Below are 17,859 nucleotides of genomic sequence, written 5' to 3' on the forward strand. Positions count from 1 at the left end.
CCATCATATCAGGTGCTAGCTAAGATCTGAAAGTGAGTAGGTTCTGCTTACTGAAGACACCCTTGAATCAGTATCAAGTCTTGTGTTTTTCACCGAAGATCATTTCAATCCCTGTTGCTAATTGAATTCGCAAGAGTCTGTGTCTTTCATTGTCTGGGGTAACAAATATTATGTTTCTTTACATTACAATAGAGTGATCTTGCACACAAGTCCTCATTTTGTGTCAATAGTGGTTTAATTCCACCATTTCACACAGGTGCTAGTTTTGCCTGCTCGTTACAGACCCCCCTGCAACATACACACAACAAAAGCAGAATCCTAGCACACCTGATGTTAAAAGCATTGCAAGTTTGTTTTCAGAACTGGAAGATAGTTTAAACTTTTTCTTACTCTAATAAGGGTTGAGCTCATGTTTGTGAGTTTTCTGTGCATATGGTTGATTTTGTGTACATCTGTATATATGCCCATTTTTTAATCTACTTGCAAAGCACTTCTTAGTGGAAGCTTCCCTTGTACAATTGCAGGGCAAGGCTTAACCTTCAAATCTAATTACAAGTGACAAAATGACTTTACCACATATTTCCTTACTTTTCATGACTAAGCATTCACATGGTCTTTTACCAGGGATTTGGAAAATGCACTCTAGTGATTTTAGACAGTCCCTAGTATTAAAAACATGTTAATCGAATTGTAGCAGAAAGTGTGTTTTTTTGTCTTGTAATTGAAGTGACAATGTTGAACTTGTGCATTGAACTGTATTGTGTCCTTTATTACCCAGGTGCCCTCAGCGAGGATCCCCAGTTCCCCAAAGTTCAGTGGCCCACCCATGATCTCTGTCCCTTGTGCCGTGGCGAAAAGGAACCTCATAGTTGGAATGAAGCAGAGGTGCTGGCCTTCCTGAAGCATTTCTACAGCATCGATAATGCGTCCGAGCAGTTCACTATGAAGGAGACTGACGAGAAGCAGGCTGAAAACGCGGAGGCCGAAAAAAAAGTCGAAACCTTGAACAAGAACCAAAGTGGGCAGGACAACAATGCAGTCCAGGATTCCAAAGAGGCTTCCCAACTGAAGCCTGAGATCCCGGATAAATTGGTGCAGAATAGCCACCCCGGTCCAAGAGACAACAGTAGAAGAGGGCTAGAGAAAGTGGCTGTGCCGGAAGCGGATAAACATTCGATCTCCTTTTTGGGGGTCGGATTTTCGAACATCGACATGAGCCTCTGCGTGGTTCTATATGTTGCCTCCTCTTTATTCCTGATGATCATGTACTTTTTCTTCCGAATGAGATCCAGGCGGTGGAAAGTTAGGTATAGCCGCCCATATGTGTAGGACTTTCTTTATCTTGGTCTTTTTTTTTATTTTTATTTTTTTATTCTGAAACAGCATTATCACCCTATCCAGAACATCTGTGCCAGATACCAGCTTTAATATTTATGGGTGTCTTTTATAACGTGTTCATTGTTCTCCTCCACTGGCTCTCATCAGAGGTTGTTGCTGCCTACTTCCCATACTACAGTAGAATACAACGGTTTGACTACACTCAAGCACCTTTTGAAAAAATATTTATGAAACACAAAAAAATACAAGAACTCGGCTGGTGGGAAAAAAAAAACACAATTTTTATGGATCAGTGGTCCAGTTTGGTTTTTGGGCCATTTTGTAAATAAAAAAAATAAATCCTTTTTGTGGAAGCCACAATATGCTCAACATATATGCAAACATTTTTTTGGCTGCAATTTTCTTTTTTCCGGTGTGTTTTTTCTTTTTTTTTTTTTTTTGGAACGATGATGTCTTTTTTGCTTTAAATGGCACAGTTTGTAATCAGCAGTGGCTTTTCTTTTTCCGGTTATTTTTCTTCCTGTGTCATCTCGCGACCAAATTATCACAGTGGACTAATTCCGTTTTGGGTTTCGCCTAATTTGACAGGAAAGCCATTGGGGCAGATTGTTGGTCTGCTCCATTTATAACTTTTCAGTGGTATATTTTCTGAAGATTTTTTTAAACTTCACCCCACGACATTCCAAGTGGAAAGTGGCCAATTAATATTTTTAAATGCTTTTCTTGCTATTCTCTTTCTTTTCAGATTTGCCCAGGACAGCCCCTCTGTTCAGCTCATAAGATATTTTATTTAAGCTTCTCATTTGGAAGACGTCATTGGTGCTGCTGTCTTGTCTTCAGAACATAGTATCCTACAGAGGATTGTATTTTATTTTGTGAAATGATCGATTATTTATTTTTCGTGGCTATTTCTGTTGCAGCCGTATTTTGTTTTGCACAAAGGGACTTTGACCTCTGGGCGTTTCTTTCTTTGCCTGTGATCGCAGCAAAGGACGTGGATTTGCATGGAGCTTTGATCTTTCCGAGACCAAGATTGGGAGAGATTTTGCTAATCTCCGTTGGCCTGATGGGAGGTGGAGGAAAGGGAGGAGGGACACAGGGGGAAGGGTCCTTGGCTTCTCTTACAGCCTGTCATCGTCTGCATATGTTTGTATGCTGCTTTTGTAATTTTCAGGCATTGTAAAAGTGCAATTTTCACGAAGGAGTCCGTAAATTCTCTCCATGATGCATGATATAATCTAGTCCGGTTGAAGTTCTGAAGAGGGAGCTCTCCTCTAATAATCCAGATATCTATAGATTTTTGTAGCAGAGAGCCAAAGTTTTCATTGGCCCAGAGACACCACACCAGAGAACTTCTCAGTGATCTACAACCTGAGAGATAGTTATTACATAGGACCCACTATGCATCAGTCTTGGAGCTGTTGAAAGGCTGGAGCTTTCGTTCTCCGTTATAATGTAATAAGGCTCCACTGGTAATATGAGAGCACCGTTTGCCAATGAATCTGTGACTTTGATTAACAGAGACTACTATGAAAGAGTGATTCAAGATTTCTATTTTTGGGCGTTCTCTGTGAGCTTTGTATTTTTTTCATTACTATGTGTCAAAATAAAAAGTATCATTGTCCTGTGGCATTATTGTATTATGACATTTTGGGCATGGTAGGATATGGGCTGGTGGGACTGAGGGGCCTCGAAGCAGCAGTGGTTTGCCCTCCATGAAAGACTCATTTGTGATGGGTTTCAGATGATGTTGCCTCACAATAGGCCAGTGTGCATGTGCAAGATATTATGTGTGGTACACAGTTCAGATATATATTTGCTCCAGTCCCAGTGTGTGAGCATGTATCATTGGCGCTTTCGTTAGAATCAGTATTACAGTAGCACATTTGGTGAGCTCAGTTCATCTTTGGGATGGCCATTGTGTTTCATGCAGACATATGTCTGAGGAACCCGGATAAAGGCAGTGGACAGTACAAGGCTCTTTAATCGAGTGTAGAAATGTTTATTTTCCTGGCACAAAAAACGCCACAGCAAGAGTAGTTTGTGCTGCATTGGATTTTCCAACCAGAACCAAATCTGTCCCCAGATATACGAGATATGGTAGCATTTAGAGAAAGGTAACCCCAATGCTATGTGTGACAAACTGAACCCCGTTGGAGTACGGTACAAAAGGGCACCGGCTTTGTGTTGCTGTTAAATTTAGGCAACTTAACCTGTGCTTTAAGAAAATATTTCCCCAACTGGAAACCTCTAGATGCTGCCTGTCTCATCACTAAAGAATTGTAACAAGTTGGCAGGAAACCTCTAGATGCTGCCTGTCTCTCATCACTAAAGAATTGTAACAAGTTGGCAGGAAACCTCTAGATGCTGCCTGTCTCTCATCACTAAAGAATTGCAACAAGTTCTCAGGAAACCTCTAGATGCTGCCTGGCTCTCATCACTAAAGAATTGTAACAAGTTGGCAGGAAACCTCTGGATCACTACCTGACTCTCCATCACTAAAAAAAAGTTTAACAAGCTCCCAGGAAACCTCTAGATTACTCCCAGTCTCTCCATCACTGAAGATGTTTAACAAGTTCTCAGGAAACCTCTAGGTTAGTGATGGAGAGCCGGCTGTAAAGACGTTTGACAAGTTCTCAGGAAACCTCTAGATTACTCCCTGTCCCTCCTTCACTGAAGAAGTTTAACAAACTCCCAGGAAACCTCTAGATTACTCTGTCTCTCCATCACTGAAGAAGTTTAACAAGTTCTCAGGAAACCTATAGATTACTCCCAGTCTCTCCATCACTGAAGAAGTTTAACAAGTTCTCAGGAAACCTCTAGATTACTCCCAGTCTCTCCATCACTGAAGAAGTTTAACAAGTTCTCAGGAAACCTATAGATTACTCCCTGTTTCTCCATCACTGAAGAAGTTGTACAAGTTCTCAGTAAAAGTGAGCACACGAGGCATAGGTCTTGGATTGTGTGATGGCAGGTTGGCCTCAGGCACAGGTTCATGTCAGGATTGCAGCATTATTGACCAACAGCTATTCGAATAAAGTATATGAAGCTGTGTGATTTAAAACTAAGTGAGAATTATATACTATGAGTTCATATGATAGTTTGTGCGTCATTAAATATAACTAAATCTCATTTTTTATATATGCATCTTGTAACATAAGAACAAATCTTGTGGCGTGTTGGTAACCAGTCTTCTCACATGCTAATCGCTGAGGTAAAAAAAAAAAAAAGCAAAGTGTGGTTTTTCGCAATAATTTTTCATTTCTTTTACACAGGTGACATCTGCATTGATGAGTAATAGCTAGTTAGCGTTATCTTGGAATAGCCCAAATCTCCTTAACCACTTAGCTGATGGGCCTTTTCCCCCCCAGTGCTGAGCCCTTTTTTGGCTATTTGGGGTAGTTCGCACTTCATAACTTTTTGTCCACATAAGCTAACCACGCCAAATTTGCGTCCTTTTTTTCCAACATCCTAGGGATTCTAATGGTACCCAGAGTTTGTGGTTTTCCCTGGAGGAGACCAAGAAAATAGCCAAAATACAGTGAAAATTTTGTTTTTTTCCAAAAAAATGGGAAAAAAGGGCTGCCGAAGAAGGCTTGTGGTTTTTTCCCTGAAAATGCCATCAACAAACGGTTTCTGGTGCTGAAATCACTATCTTCCTACCTTTCAGGAACGGGCAGACTTGAATCAGAAAACCACATTTTTCAACACAAATTTGGCATTTTACTGGGACATACCCCATTTTTACTATATTTGGTGCTTTCAGCCTCCTTCCAGTTAGTGACAGGAATGGGTGTGAAACCAATGCTGGATCCCGGAATGCTAAACATTTCTGAAAACTAGACAAAATTCTGAATTCAGCAAGGGGTCATTTGTGTAGATCCTACAAGGTTTTCCTACAGAAAATAACAGCTTAAATAAAAAAATATTGAAATTGAGCTGAAAACAACAGCCATTTTTCTTTATGTTTTACTCTGTAACTTTTTCCTGCGATGTCAAATTTCTGAAAGCAATATACCGTTTTGTCTGCTGGACTCTTCTGGTTGCGGGGATATAAAGGGCTTGTAGGTTCATCAAGAACCCTTGGTACCCAGAGCCAATAAATGATCTGCACCCTGCAGTTGGTTTTCATTCTATACTGGGTATACAGCAATTCATTTGCTGAAATATGAAGAGTGAAAAAGAGGTATCAAGAAAACCTTTGCATTTCCAAAATGGGATCAAGATAAGGTTTTGAGGAGCAGTGGTTATTTGCACATTGCTGAATTCCGAGGTGCCCATACTAGCATGTGAATTGCAGGGCATTTCTCAAATAGACGTCTTTTTTTACACACTCTCTTATATTTGGAAGGAAAAAATGTAGAGAAAGATAAGGGGCAATAACACTTGTTTTGCTATTCTATGTTCCCCCAAGTCTCCCGATAAAAATGATACCTCACTTGTGTGGGTAGGCCTAGTGCCCGCGACAGGAAATGCCCCAAAACACAACATGGACACATCCTATTTTTTTTATAGAAAACACAGCTGTTTTTTCCAAAGTGCCTACCTGTAGATTTTGGCCTCTAGCTCAGCCGGCACATAGGGAAACCTACCAAACCTGTGCATTTTTGAAAAGTAGAGACCTAGGGGAATCCAAGATGGGGTGACTCGTGGGGCTCTGACCAGGTTATGTTACCCAGAATCCTTTGCAAACCTCAAAAAGTGGCTAAAAAAACAAGTTTTACTAACATTTCGGTGACAGAAAGTTCTGGAAGCTGAGAGGAGCCTCAAATTTCCTTCCACCCAGCGTTCCCCCATGTCTCCCGATAAAAATGATACCTCACTTGTGTGGGTAGGCCTAGCGCCTGCGACAGGAAACACCCCAAAGCGCAACGTGGACACATCCAAATTTTTGGAAGAAAACAGAGGTGTTTTTTGCGAAGTGCCTACCTGTAGATTTTAGCCTCTAGCTCAGCCGGCACCTAGGGAAACCTACCAAACCTGTGCATTTCTGAAAACTAGAGACCTAGGGGAATCCAAGGAGGGGTGACTTGCGGGGCTCGGACCAGGTTCTGTTACCCAGAATCCTTTGCAAACCTCAAAAAGTGGCTAAAAAAACAAGTTTTCCTCACATTTCGGTGACAGAAAGTTCTGGAATCTGAGAGGAGCCACAAATTTCCTTTCACCCAGCGTTCCCCCAAGTCTCCCGATAAAAATGATACCTCACTTGTGTGGGTAGGCCTAGCGCCTGCGACAGGAAACACCCCAAAGCGCAACGTGGACACATCCAAATTTTTGGAAGAAAACAAAGGTGTTTTTTGCGAAGTGCCTACCTGTAGATTTTGGCCTCTAGCTCAGCCGGCACCTAGGGAAACCTACCAAACCTGTGCATTTCTGAAAACTAGAGACCTAGGGGAATCCAAGGAGGGGTGACTTGCGGGGCTCGGACCAGGTTCTGTTACCCAGAATCCTTTGCAAACCTCAAAAAGTGGCTAAAAAAACAAGTTTTCCTCACATTTCGGTGACAGAAAGTTCTGGAATCTGAGAGGAGCCACAAATTTCCTTCCACCCAGCGTTCCCCCAAGTCTCCCGATAAAAATGATACCTCACTTGTGTGGGTAGGCCTAGCGCACGCGACAGGAAATGCCCCAAAACACAACGTGGACACATCACATTTTTTCATAGAAAACAGTGCCTACCTGTGGATTTTGGCTTCTAGCTCAGCCGGCACCTGGGGAAACCTAGCAAACCGGCACATTTTTGAAAACTAGAAACCCAGGGGAATCCAAGATGAGGTGACTTGTGGGGCTCGGACCGGGTTCTGTTACCCAGAATCCTTTGCAAACCTCAAAATGTTGCTAAAATAACACGTTTTCCTCACATTTCGGTGACAGAAAGTTCTGGAATCTGAGAGGAGCCACAAATTTCCTTCCACCCAGCGTTCCCCCAAGTCTCCCGATAAATATGATACCTCACTTGTGTGGTTAGGCCTGGTGCCTGCGACAGGAATAGATCACACAGCGGTCAATGTTGGTCCTTACGTGAGGCAGCTGTTGACCATGGGGTGATCCATTCCTGACACAGGCACTAGGTGTAGGCACTCAAGTGGGGTAGTGTTTTTATCAGGACAGGTGAGGAGTCACTGGGTGGTAGGAATGTTGTGGATCCCAGCATATTCCTGTAGTTTGTGTGACAGAAATGCGAGAAAAATTGAGTTTTTTTTCAACATTTCAGCTTTGCAGGGTATTCTGGGTAAGAAAACTTTGGGGAATCCACACAAGTTACACCTCTGTGGACTCCCCCGAATGTCTAGTTTCCAGAAATGTTTGGGTTTAGTGTGTTTCTCTATATGGCCGCCGAATCCAGGACCAAAAACACAGGTGCCTGCCTTACAAAACCAGTTTGTTTTGCCATAGACAATTTTGATGTCTCCACAATATGATTTGGTTTTTGGAATTTGGGGCTGAACTAAATTGGGGAGCTCCCAAGAGAGCACTCTCTCTCTCTCTCTCTCTCTCTCTCTCTCTCTCTCTCTGCTTGCCGCCGCATACACCTGCTCTCTGGGTTGGGCTAACCCACTATTACCCAGTTGCACAGACTGCTTGCGAAGGGACAGCAGGACTGTCCTCATCACCTCCCTCATAATGTACTGGAAGAGGAGTTATCGAATGGGACTCCTCCGACTGAAAAATCACTCCCAGAGTCTGCACCATTGTCCTATCCCTCAGATGCTGTCTCAGTATCTAATGTCTCAGTCTCTGATCCTATGTCAGAGCTGTCCTCTATAACCCGAGTGCCGGCAGAAGCCATCCATCAAGATGCCATCTCTGCTATTGGCTAAACTGTTGCTCTAAAACACTAGCCTACGTAGACAGTCATAAAATCGATGGTGTGTGTGAGATACGTGCAACAGTAGAGGCCACCTTACCTGCGCTTCTTCCCTCAATCAGCACGTACTTTCAAGACACTCAAAAAACACCTTGTCACATACCATTCGTCACAGTCTTTAGCACCTCCTGCGCCCAGTCCAACAATCATTATTGGTGCTCCCACTCCCTCCTCCTCGGATTCCCTCATTACCACCCAGCAAAAGTGCCCTTCATCTCTCCATAGACTTTACTAATGTACTCAGCTATTTACATAAAATACAGATTTGCTCTTTGCAGTAGGCATATAAACCTTCTGCGCTTCTTTATGGCACTAAAACTGCCACTAGACAAGTCGGACCCTTTTCCCCCCAGGGAAACCACACACATATTGACAAAAGTGATATATATATATATATGACAGCCAACCACCTGAAACTCAACTCAAGCAAAACCGAAATAATCCTCTTTGGCCCACACAAAAACACCTGGGACCCCTCATGGTAGCCCACCACGCTAGGCCCTGCACCCACCCCCGCCAACCACGCACGCAACCTCAGCATCATCCTAGACTCCTCCCTCTTGATGACCCAACAAATCAACGCTCTTACCTCCTCATGCTTCAACACACTCCGTATACTGAAAAACATTCAAATGGATCCCCACAGAGACCAGAAAAACTGTCACTCACGCACTCATCAGCAGCAGGCTTGATTACGGAAACGCCCTCTACGCCGGCACCACTCTAAAACTCAAGCGCAAACTACACGCATCCAGAACTCAGCAGCATGACTCATCCTCGACCTCCGCCGACACAAACACATCTCTCCACACTTCAAATCCCTCCACTGGCTCCCCATTGACAAAAGGATCACCTTCAAGATCCTCATCCTCGCACACAAATCACTCCACAACAGAGGCCCTGCCTACCTCAACGAGAGTCACCTTCCACACCCCCACACGAAACGTCTGCTCAGCTGACCTCTCTCTCGCCTCTGTCCCCTGCATCAAACACACCACCACCGGGGGCAGATCCTTCTCCTACCTTGCACCCAAAACCTGGAACGCCCTCACAACCCACCTTCGCAAGACCCAAAACCTACTTCTTTTCAGGAAGGGCCTCAAAACCTGGCTTTTCGAACAGTGAACCTCCCAGCCCCTTTCCCTCCCCCCATCCCCCCCTCCCCCCCAGTGCCTTGAGACCCTCACGGGTGAGTAGCGCGCTTTATAAAGCTCTTTGATTGATATAGATCTACCTCTATATATATATATATATATCTACATAGATATATCTATAGATATATCCATGTACCTAGATATATCTATCTACATAGATATATATATAGATCTATATTTACATCTATTTTTTTGTTGTTGTTGTATGGTTTCCTTGGGGGCCAAAATGGCCCCCAGGGAAACCCTACAACATCTAAAAAAAAAAATATTGCCCCCACAGGGGGTCACCCTGCCCACAGGCGACCCCCTGTCATTTTATTTTATTTATTTATTTTTATTTTTTGAAGAAAAAAAAAATCCCCTGGGGGGGGGTGCGATCGCCCCCCCCCCCCCAGGGGGGCACCTACCTTTTTTTTTTAATAAAAATTATGCCGGGGGGGGGGGGGGGGCAGCACCGTTTTACGGGGGGCCGCCCCCCCAAAGTGAAATCCCTGGTGTCTAGTGGTGTTTCCTGGCCAGGAAACACTTTCAGAAGGCCTTGTAAGAAAGGGGAGACTCTCCCCTTTCTTACGAGGCCTTCTGAAACTGTTTCTGGCCCCGATCGCAGCACAGCACAGCTGCGATCGGGGGCCAGAAACAGTTTCAGAAGGCCTCGTAAGAAAGGGGAGAGTCTCCCCTTTCTTACGAGGCCTTTTCAAAGTGTTTCCTGGCCCCCCGATCGCAGCTGTGCTGCGATCGGGGGGCCAGGAAACCTGAAAGTGTTTCCTGGCCCCCGATCGCAGCACAGCTGCGACCGGGGGCCAGGAAACACTTTCAGGAAGGCCTCGTAAGAAATGGGAGACTCTCCCCTTTCTTACGAGGCCTTCCCGAACGTGGGAAAGGCCGTTTTCCCCATCAAAGCAGGAAGCGGCCGCAAGGCTGCTTCCTGCTTTGATGGGGAAAACACCTTTGAAACGTCAGCGCGCCTTGGGGCGCGCTGACGTCACAAAGGGGCAGGTGGGGGGCGGGAGGAGACACGGAAGCTTCTGTGTCTCCCGGGGGAAGTTTAAAAAAAAAATCCTTGGGTGCGACGCACCCGAGGATTTATTAATACCCTTCCTGGTGTCGGCCACTGGTCGTGACCCGCACCAGGGAGGGTGTGTGGGCGCCCGCACCGAAAAGGTTAAAAAGAGAATTACATTGAAAGCTGACACCCAGGATGGCTGGAAACCTCAGTTTTTGTATTGTAAGTCATAGGGTAGAACGTCTGGGCCTTTGCCCAGTGGCAGCCTTCCAGTATTATACACCGTGGGGCCGATTCACAAAAGCATTTATGAGTACAGGCAGTACTACTACAGGATTACTTTTTTACGTACTCTTGCGTTCCTTCGTGAAGCAGCTCAACAACATCCAACTTTGTATTAACAAAAGTCCAAAGAAGGTGCATTCTTTTTTATTTTCTATTTGTAGTAACCGTTCTCATGAATACTTCTCACTGCATATTTTTTCGCTTTACAAAGCCCCACAGACACTGGACTTTCTCAGCAATACTGCTTTGTGCCATTAGGTGGCGCCATGTGGCTCTGTACCGGCTTTGTAGCAGAAGTGACAGAGCTGCATATGTGTTGCCCCTACTCACTTTCGTCAACTACTTTCTGCAACTTTACATGCAGATCTGGAGCTCAATTGCCACATTTGTCGGGTTTACAGTGATTTCTTAAGCATTCTAAAACCACCATGTCCCCTCCTAAAACACAGGTTTGCATGATTGTGAAGAAAGGTGTTGATCACAAGGAGCATCTCTGAGTTTTGGGCTCCTCGTGCCACCAAAAGAGATCCGGGACCAGGAGGTGAAGCTAACCATTGTCACACATACAAAGAAATCTGGACTCTTACGTACATCCTGCTTCAGGTTACAGGCACAGGCGCGGTCTCGCTCTGGGCCCATTCTTGCAAGAGGTGTACCTTGCGGTCAAATTCCTTAGGTAAGTCCACATTAAAGTCTAAATGCAGACTTGAAATGGTAAAGTGGGACTCGACCCCATCGCACCACTCCATGTCAAATGAGCCTGTGCAAGAGCATCACCTTGTTAGCTGGTCTCTTATTTGCGACTTAATAAAGATTTGACATACATGTTACATCTCAAACCATTTGTAATGCTGCAGTAGGACCTTAACTTGGTAGTGACATGTACACCCTACAAGCCGATGTGCAACTGTTTGTTGCAGCCTCTGACTCTAAAGACGGTCTTCCTCATTGCAGTTACTTTAGCTCTTCACGTGAGTGAACTCCAGGTACTGTTGGTGCAGCTGCCCTACACTACCTTGTTCCCAGACAGATTGGTGCAGAGGACTCTGGCTCTGACTCATGCCTGAAGTCGTCACTCACTTTGGGCAATCCATCACCATGTCACCGTTCGTGACTCTTCCACTTCCCTTGAGAGAGGAGAGGCTTGAAGCTTTTACCTTGATGGTACCAAATAACAACGTGTGGACAATCAGCATTTTGTTGGATTTCTCCACAGTGCAGAAAGGGAAGGCTCGGCTTGAGAAGACCTTTCCAAAGTGGATATCCTCCATTCAAAGGTGTGGTAACCCTGGCCAAAAAGCAGCCCCCAGAACGACTGAGAGCCTAGTCCAGCAGGTCCAAGGCTGCTTCCACTGCATAGACGTGAGTCCCTGTCCCCGATATCTGCCAGACTGCGACATGGGCATCAGTGCACACGTTCAGGAAGCACTACTGCCTTGACAACCGGCCTTCCCGGAAGGACATTTCACCCTTCAGTCCTGCAGGACGTTTTTGTCCGAGTCCACTCCACAGACCCTCTACCTTATGGGAGATACTGCTTTGGTATCTATCCTAAGATGAGTAATCTGCAGCTAAAAGTATCCATCAGAAAAACAAGTTATGTACCCTTATAACACTCTTTCTGGTGAATTAACTGTCTAACCACAGACTCGTCACTACACTCCTGCCTCCCCTTTCTGAGGAGTGTTTTCTTTTTAATATCTAGAAAGGTCCCAAATTAGGATTTGCCACACTGCTCCCACCAATAGTTTTACGTGTATGCAGCTCTACTCCATAAGGCAGTAAAGGACTACGCAGACCTTGCAGCACCACCTGGTGGCGAGCAGGAGCATTGCTAAGAAATTTTTCGTACCCAGTCTGGAGACTGGGAGCATTCTAAGGTGAGAAATCTATGGTTAGGTAGAGTATCCACCAGAAACCAAGTAACTTGTTCTTTAGGAATAGTCCCTTTTAATATTCTCATTTTTGATGTGTGGGGCCATTTACAAAGGCATGAAAGAGTAGGTGAAACAGTCCTGCAGGATTACTACTTTACATACTCCAAAATGTCTTTGGCAATAGGCCCCATGTTTTTTTTTTATTGTATTTAATATGGTAGGTAAGTGCCATATATATTGTATTTACTAATGGCAGTAGTGCCACTCACATCAGATAGTTCTTACGTCATACCTTGCCTCGTTGTTCACTTTGTTTGCACCTCCAGTCACCAAAGGGCCATCCTGCAGTTCCTGGTTTAGGCCTCTGCACTAGTCTTTGGATAGCGTGGTCTGTGTCTTTGCTAACATTAACTTTCATATTGCATAAAGAAAGTTTCACAACTTGACCAATGTGTGTTTGAGCAGACAGAGGGATTGTCAAGCGGGCATAGATGATGTAAGGGCATCATTTCTGTCTCACTTGTCTGACTTGAAATACATTTTTGTCTCACTTAATGTTTATTTCAAATCTAGGGCAAATGGAAAAGATGTAAACACAAAAAAAATGAAAACAAGCATTTTTGATTCAAATTCTGAAGTTGGAAAGCCTAGAATGGATATTATGGCAAGTCCTTTGTTTAACAATGGAAATAGCATTACCTGCTTATGGGCCCTTTCAGGATTTGGAACTGGCAAGGCCCTCCGAGGGTGCTGTAACCAGGCCACATGGTAAAACATATAAAGATAAAGGACTTGAGTCAGAAGAATAGGGAGGAAAGAAATCAATTGCTAATCAGTTGGGGGTCACCAACAAGGGATGTTCTAAGGCCAGAAAAGAGTTGTAACCTTCATGAGGGGTTTCATTGGCACGAGTTGCTGGATGAGTAGACCCCTTTTCTGGCATGAGTTTGACTGCTTGTTGTCAGGCATTGTAGAATTATTCCTCTCTCTTTTGGACTTTTCAAGCGGTCCTCGGGCTGCTTGGCTGACAGGGTCATGTGAAAATGGCCTGGTCACTCTGGGCCCAGCTTTTGCCTATACATCAGAAGTTGAGATGCCACTCTGTGAGTTATAGTTTGTGACCCTATGAGGTCTGCTCACTCCTGATGTGTGTAAGGGGCCAGCTTGCACCCCCAAGAGTCCTAGGGAAGTGGGGTGGCAGTGGGTGCCTCCCCCCCCCCAATCCAGAGCCCTGCCTGTCTTTGCCCTTTGTGGTTACTTAAAGCAATGACAGCCCAGCTGCAGGTGCCATTGTTTCGGCCACTCACTGTGCTGCACCCTTGACTTTTTCAGAGCCATTGAGAAAGAACCTCCTTGAAGACTTCTTGAGCTTTGTGCTTCCTAAGTGGAAAACAAACTCTAGAGTTTAGGTAGGAGCGAAACACAGTTGTAGGATGCAGACGAAGCCGGGTGAATGATCTATTGGTCTCCATCCACGCTGCAGTACCTATGTTGTGGCCTTGAATGTCGAAGCCAATGCACAGCTAAGATGGTCCATGAAGCAAACAAAACATGGCAGCTTTGGTGATGGCAGAAAAAATTACCAAATAATATTGGTGCTCTGGTCAACATTGTTCACTGAGCACTGTGGGAGGTTGGTGGATAGAAAATAGATGGTGAAGGCAGCCTCCACTACTGCTGGAATTCGTCCTCAGCAGGCCATTGAAGCTGGGCTGAGTCATGAGTCGTGACATTGGACAGGAGACCAGCAGAGACCTACCTTGTGGCTTCGAGTGGTTTCTCCTTCCACCATTCCTTGACTCCATCTCCATGCTTGCAAACCAAAGAGGGCCCGGATGATCCCCGACTCCGCCGAATGTCTTGAGCCGCAGACCCTGCAATTGAAGCTTTTACTACAAATGCATGGCCCAGATGCATCATATAATGGATGCAGTCGAAACTGGAGGCTGCTGCAGAAGGACGGTTCTTCTGTCTGTTCCCTCTCCTACACTTATCAGTGTTCCTTTATGAGAGCATACCATTTTTAGGTCGAGCACGCAAGCGCTCCGTCCTGTTGTAATCTGTCTGTGGGCTTTTAACCACAACGACCGCACGCCCATCACTATCACTCGTTAATGGGCTTGCCTTTCAAAAATCCTTTGTTATCATTGGTAAATGCTTTGTTTTTCCCTCCTTGGGGCAGTTTTGTGACCGCCTTGACTATCGACCCTGTTACATGGATAACTGCACATTTGCCAATACGTTTGACTGCAAGCAAACTTTTTTTTCCTTTTGTGTCTCTCCTTCACGCTCATGCTCTTGGTGGCCATTGCGCTTTGAATCGGCTCACTGATGTCAACTGTTTTACTTTTCATTTTCAATTCATGTGGCAAGAAAAGTCCAGCTAGGAATTTACAATGCTAATGGCTCTAAATTGACCAAATGTGAGACCCATTGCATTGCAAATGCTTGTTTTGTTTCTTTTTAACAGTGATGTCTGTGTTTTTCCTCATTGCGTTTAGCATTATCTTTTGTGCTGAGAAAGCAATATCCTTACTGTATCCATCGATAATGTACTTAAGTTATTTGTCTATCAGTGATACTTTCTGTATACATCCATTTACTAACTGGGCAGTGTCTATGCTGTGAGTTATTGTAACGGGGCACAGTATCTTTAGTATGCAAATTTTCTTTCATGAGATGATGTCGGGAAATGTTCATAGCATTTTCCAACTGTGAGTAATGTTGTTGTGGTGATATATTTACAATGGTAATATATTTTTTACATCAGTTTTCTGAGGACTACAATGTCCGTAGATGATTCCCCTTGTAAAGGTAATATTCTAGTCAAATATCATCTTTTAAGAAGCCTACTGTTTGCATTTGAATTTTCTATTTGCGATAATAACATTTAAATGTCCATTTACTTGGAGAATATTCTTAGGGCTCCCGTTTTCTCACAGACATACTTCCTAATAAGTAAATGTATTTGTTTCTTGAACTTTGTAACTGTATAGCGACCACATAAAATATAACAAACAGCCATCATGATTGAGCACTGACACTAAACATTTAAAAAATTTTTTTTTGACATTTACCAAGATCATTTTAAATAGTGGCTCTTGGGTAGTACCAGTCAGCCGTGATCGATTGTGTACAAGGAACAAACCTACGATGTACAATCGGTTTGCTGCTTGCAGAGGGTTCAGGCAGGAGCAGGGCTTGTTGGCTTGATGCTTTGGATATCTTTAGCTGGGTCTGCACTTCCAACAAATTCAGAACAAACCCCATTGAATATCATCATTTTTCTTTGCATCATTGTGCAGAAGTTCCCGCTTGATTGCCACTCTTTCAGGTGAGCTCCTTTGTTTTCTCACTCTGTCTATAGGTAGATGTATACCTATACTTATATACGCCAGTGTTTGCGTATCCTTGCTCAGCCATAGACTAGTAACTGGAAGATTCCAGGTGCTGCATCCAAATCAAAAGCAATAAGTATTTGTAGAGACACAAGGAACCACCAAAACTAGATACGGTTTGAGTGAAGGACCTGCCGTTCTGCCAGCTATGGTCATTTACGACCACAGACGCAGGAAACGATGGGTGTGCTGGAAAGGTGACGTTCCAGATTTTGTTACTTCCAGCACCAACATAGGGCTAGATGGCTTCAATGGCACCTTACCGTGTGTTCAGTTCCTTAACTGGTCCGGATGTCATAGACTTTTGGTAGAATTTAACTTTTCTGTAAAATTGGAGAGATTCGTGTAAAAGAGCCAACAATCCCTCAACAGTATTTCTTGCTCTTGTATATATCTTACATGGAGTGTTTTGCATAGTTACTCTATTGCCCACAGCATGTCGTCTTTTAAAGTGCTGATGCACCTATCACATTTTATTTAAGCTGTCAGTGCACCCATCACATTTTATTGAAGCTGCCAATGTACCTTTCACATTTTATTTAAGCTGTCAGTGCACTCATCACATTTTATTGAAGCTGTCAGTGCACCTATCACATTTTATTGAAGCTGTCACTGCACCTTTCACATTTTATTGAAGCTGCCAATGCACCTATCACATTTTATTTAAGCTGTCATTGCACTCATCACATTTTATTGAAGCTGTCAGTGCACCTATCACATTTTATTGAAGCTGCCAATGCACCTATCACATTTTATTGAAGCTGCCAATGCACCTATCACATTTTATTGTAGCTGTCAGTGCACCCATAACATTTTATTGAAGCTGCAAGTGCACCTATCACATTTTATAGAAGCTGCCAATGTACCCATCACATTTTATTGAAGCTGTCAATGCACCGATCACATTTTTTTGAAGCTGTCAGTGCACCATCATATTTTATTGAAGCTGCTAATGCACCCATCACATTTTATTGAAGCTGTCAATGACCGATCACATTTTTTTGAAGCTGTCAGTGCACCCACCACATTTTATTGAAGCTGCAAGTGCACCTATCACATTTTATAGAAGCTGCCAATGTACCTATCACATGTTTTGAAGCTGTCAGTGCACCCATCACATTTTATTGAAGCTGTCAATGCACCCTTCACATTTTATTGAAGCTGTCAATGCACCCATCACATTTTTTTGAAGCTGTCAGTGCACCGATCACATTTTATTGAAGCTGCAAGTGCACCTATCACATTTTATAGAAGCTGCCAATGCACCTATCACATTTTTTTGAAGCCGTCAGTGCACCCATCACATTTTATTGAAGCTGCTAATGCACCCATCACATTTTATTGAAGCTACTAATGCACCCATCACATTTTATTGAAGCTGTCAGTGCACCTATCACATTTTATTGAAGCTGTCAGTGCAGCCATGACGTTTTATTGAAGCTGCCAATGCATCTATCACATTTTATTGAAGCTGCTAATGCACCTATCACATTTTACTTAAGCTGTCAGTGCACCCATCACATTTTATTAAGCTGTCAGTGCACCCATTGCATTTTATTGAAGCTGCCAATGCACCAATCACATTGTATTGAAGCCATCATGTATAAGATGTTCCTCATCTGAAGACAAGCATTAAGTGTTACGGTGTACACGTAAAGTTTGGTTTACCTTTAGGTTTTTTCTGGGGTGAAGTTAGTGGGAAACATATGAGGAACATATGGTCCATACTTCACTCCTTCCCCATTCGCCCAGGCCTCCTGTGTTCTACTTCAGCTCACAGATCACTACCATTTCTACTGCTTTCCTTGCTGGTGGTAACTGTTGAACTGTAACAATTTATGATTCATAGCTTACAACATTGAAAATACTCCGGTTTTACAAACGTTCCAGAGCTGCTATGCAAAATTACTTTAATCACCTGTTGTTCCCCCTAAACA

The 17,859-nt window shown here is 43.8% G+C and overlaps 1 protein-coding gene across 1 annotated transcript in view; it reads left to right on the forward strand.

The window, feature by feature from the left end:
• The window catches only part of QSOX2 (quiescin sulfhydryl oxidase 2), a 214,702-nt gene extending 211,735 nt beyond the window's left edge, over positions 1 to 2,967 (forward strand). Inside the window, exon 12 of the mRNA XM_069241624.1 lies at positions 779 to 2,967. Coding sequence (XP_069097725.1) covers positions 779 to 1,329 — 551 coding nt within the window. The 3' untranslated portion in view covers positions 1,330 to 2,967. The remainder of the gene's footprint in view (positions 1 to 778) is intronic.
• The last annotated feature ends 14,892 nt before the right edge of the window (positions 2,968 to 17,859 follow it).

The sequence above is a fragment of the Pleurodeles waltl genome, chromosome 6 (assembly GCF_031143425.1).
Source record: "Pleurodeles waltl isolate 20211129_DDA chromosome 6, aPleWal1.hap1.20221129, whole genome shotgun sequence".
NCBI lineage: Eukaryota > Metazoa > Chordata > Amphibia > Caudata > Salamandridae > Pleurodeles > Pleurodeles waltl.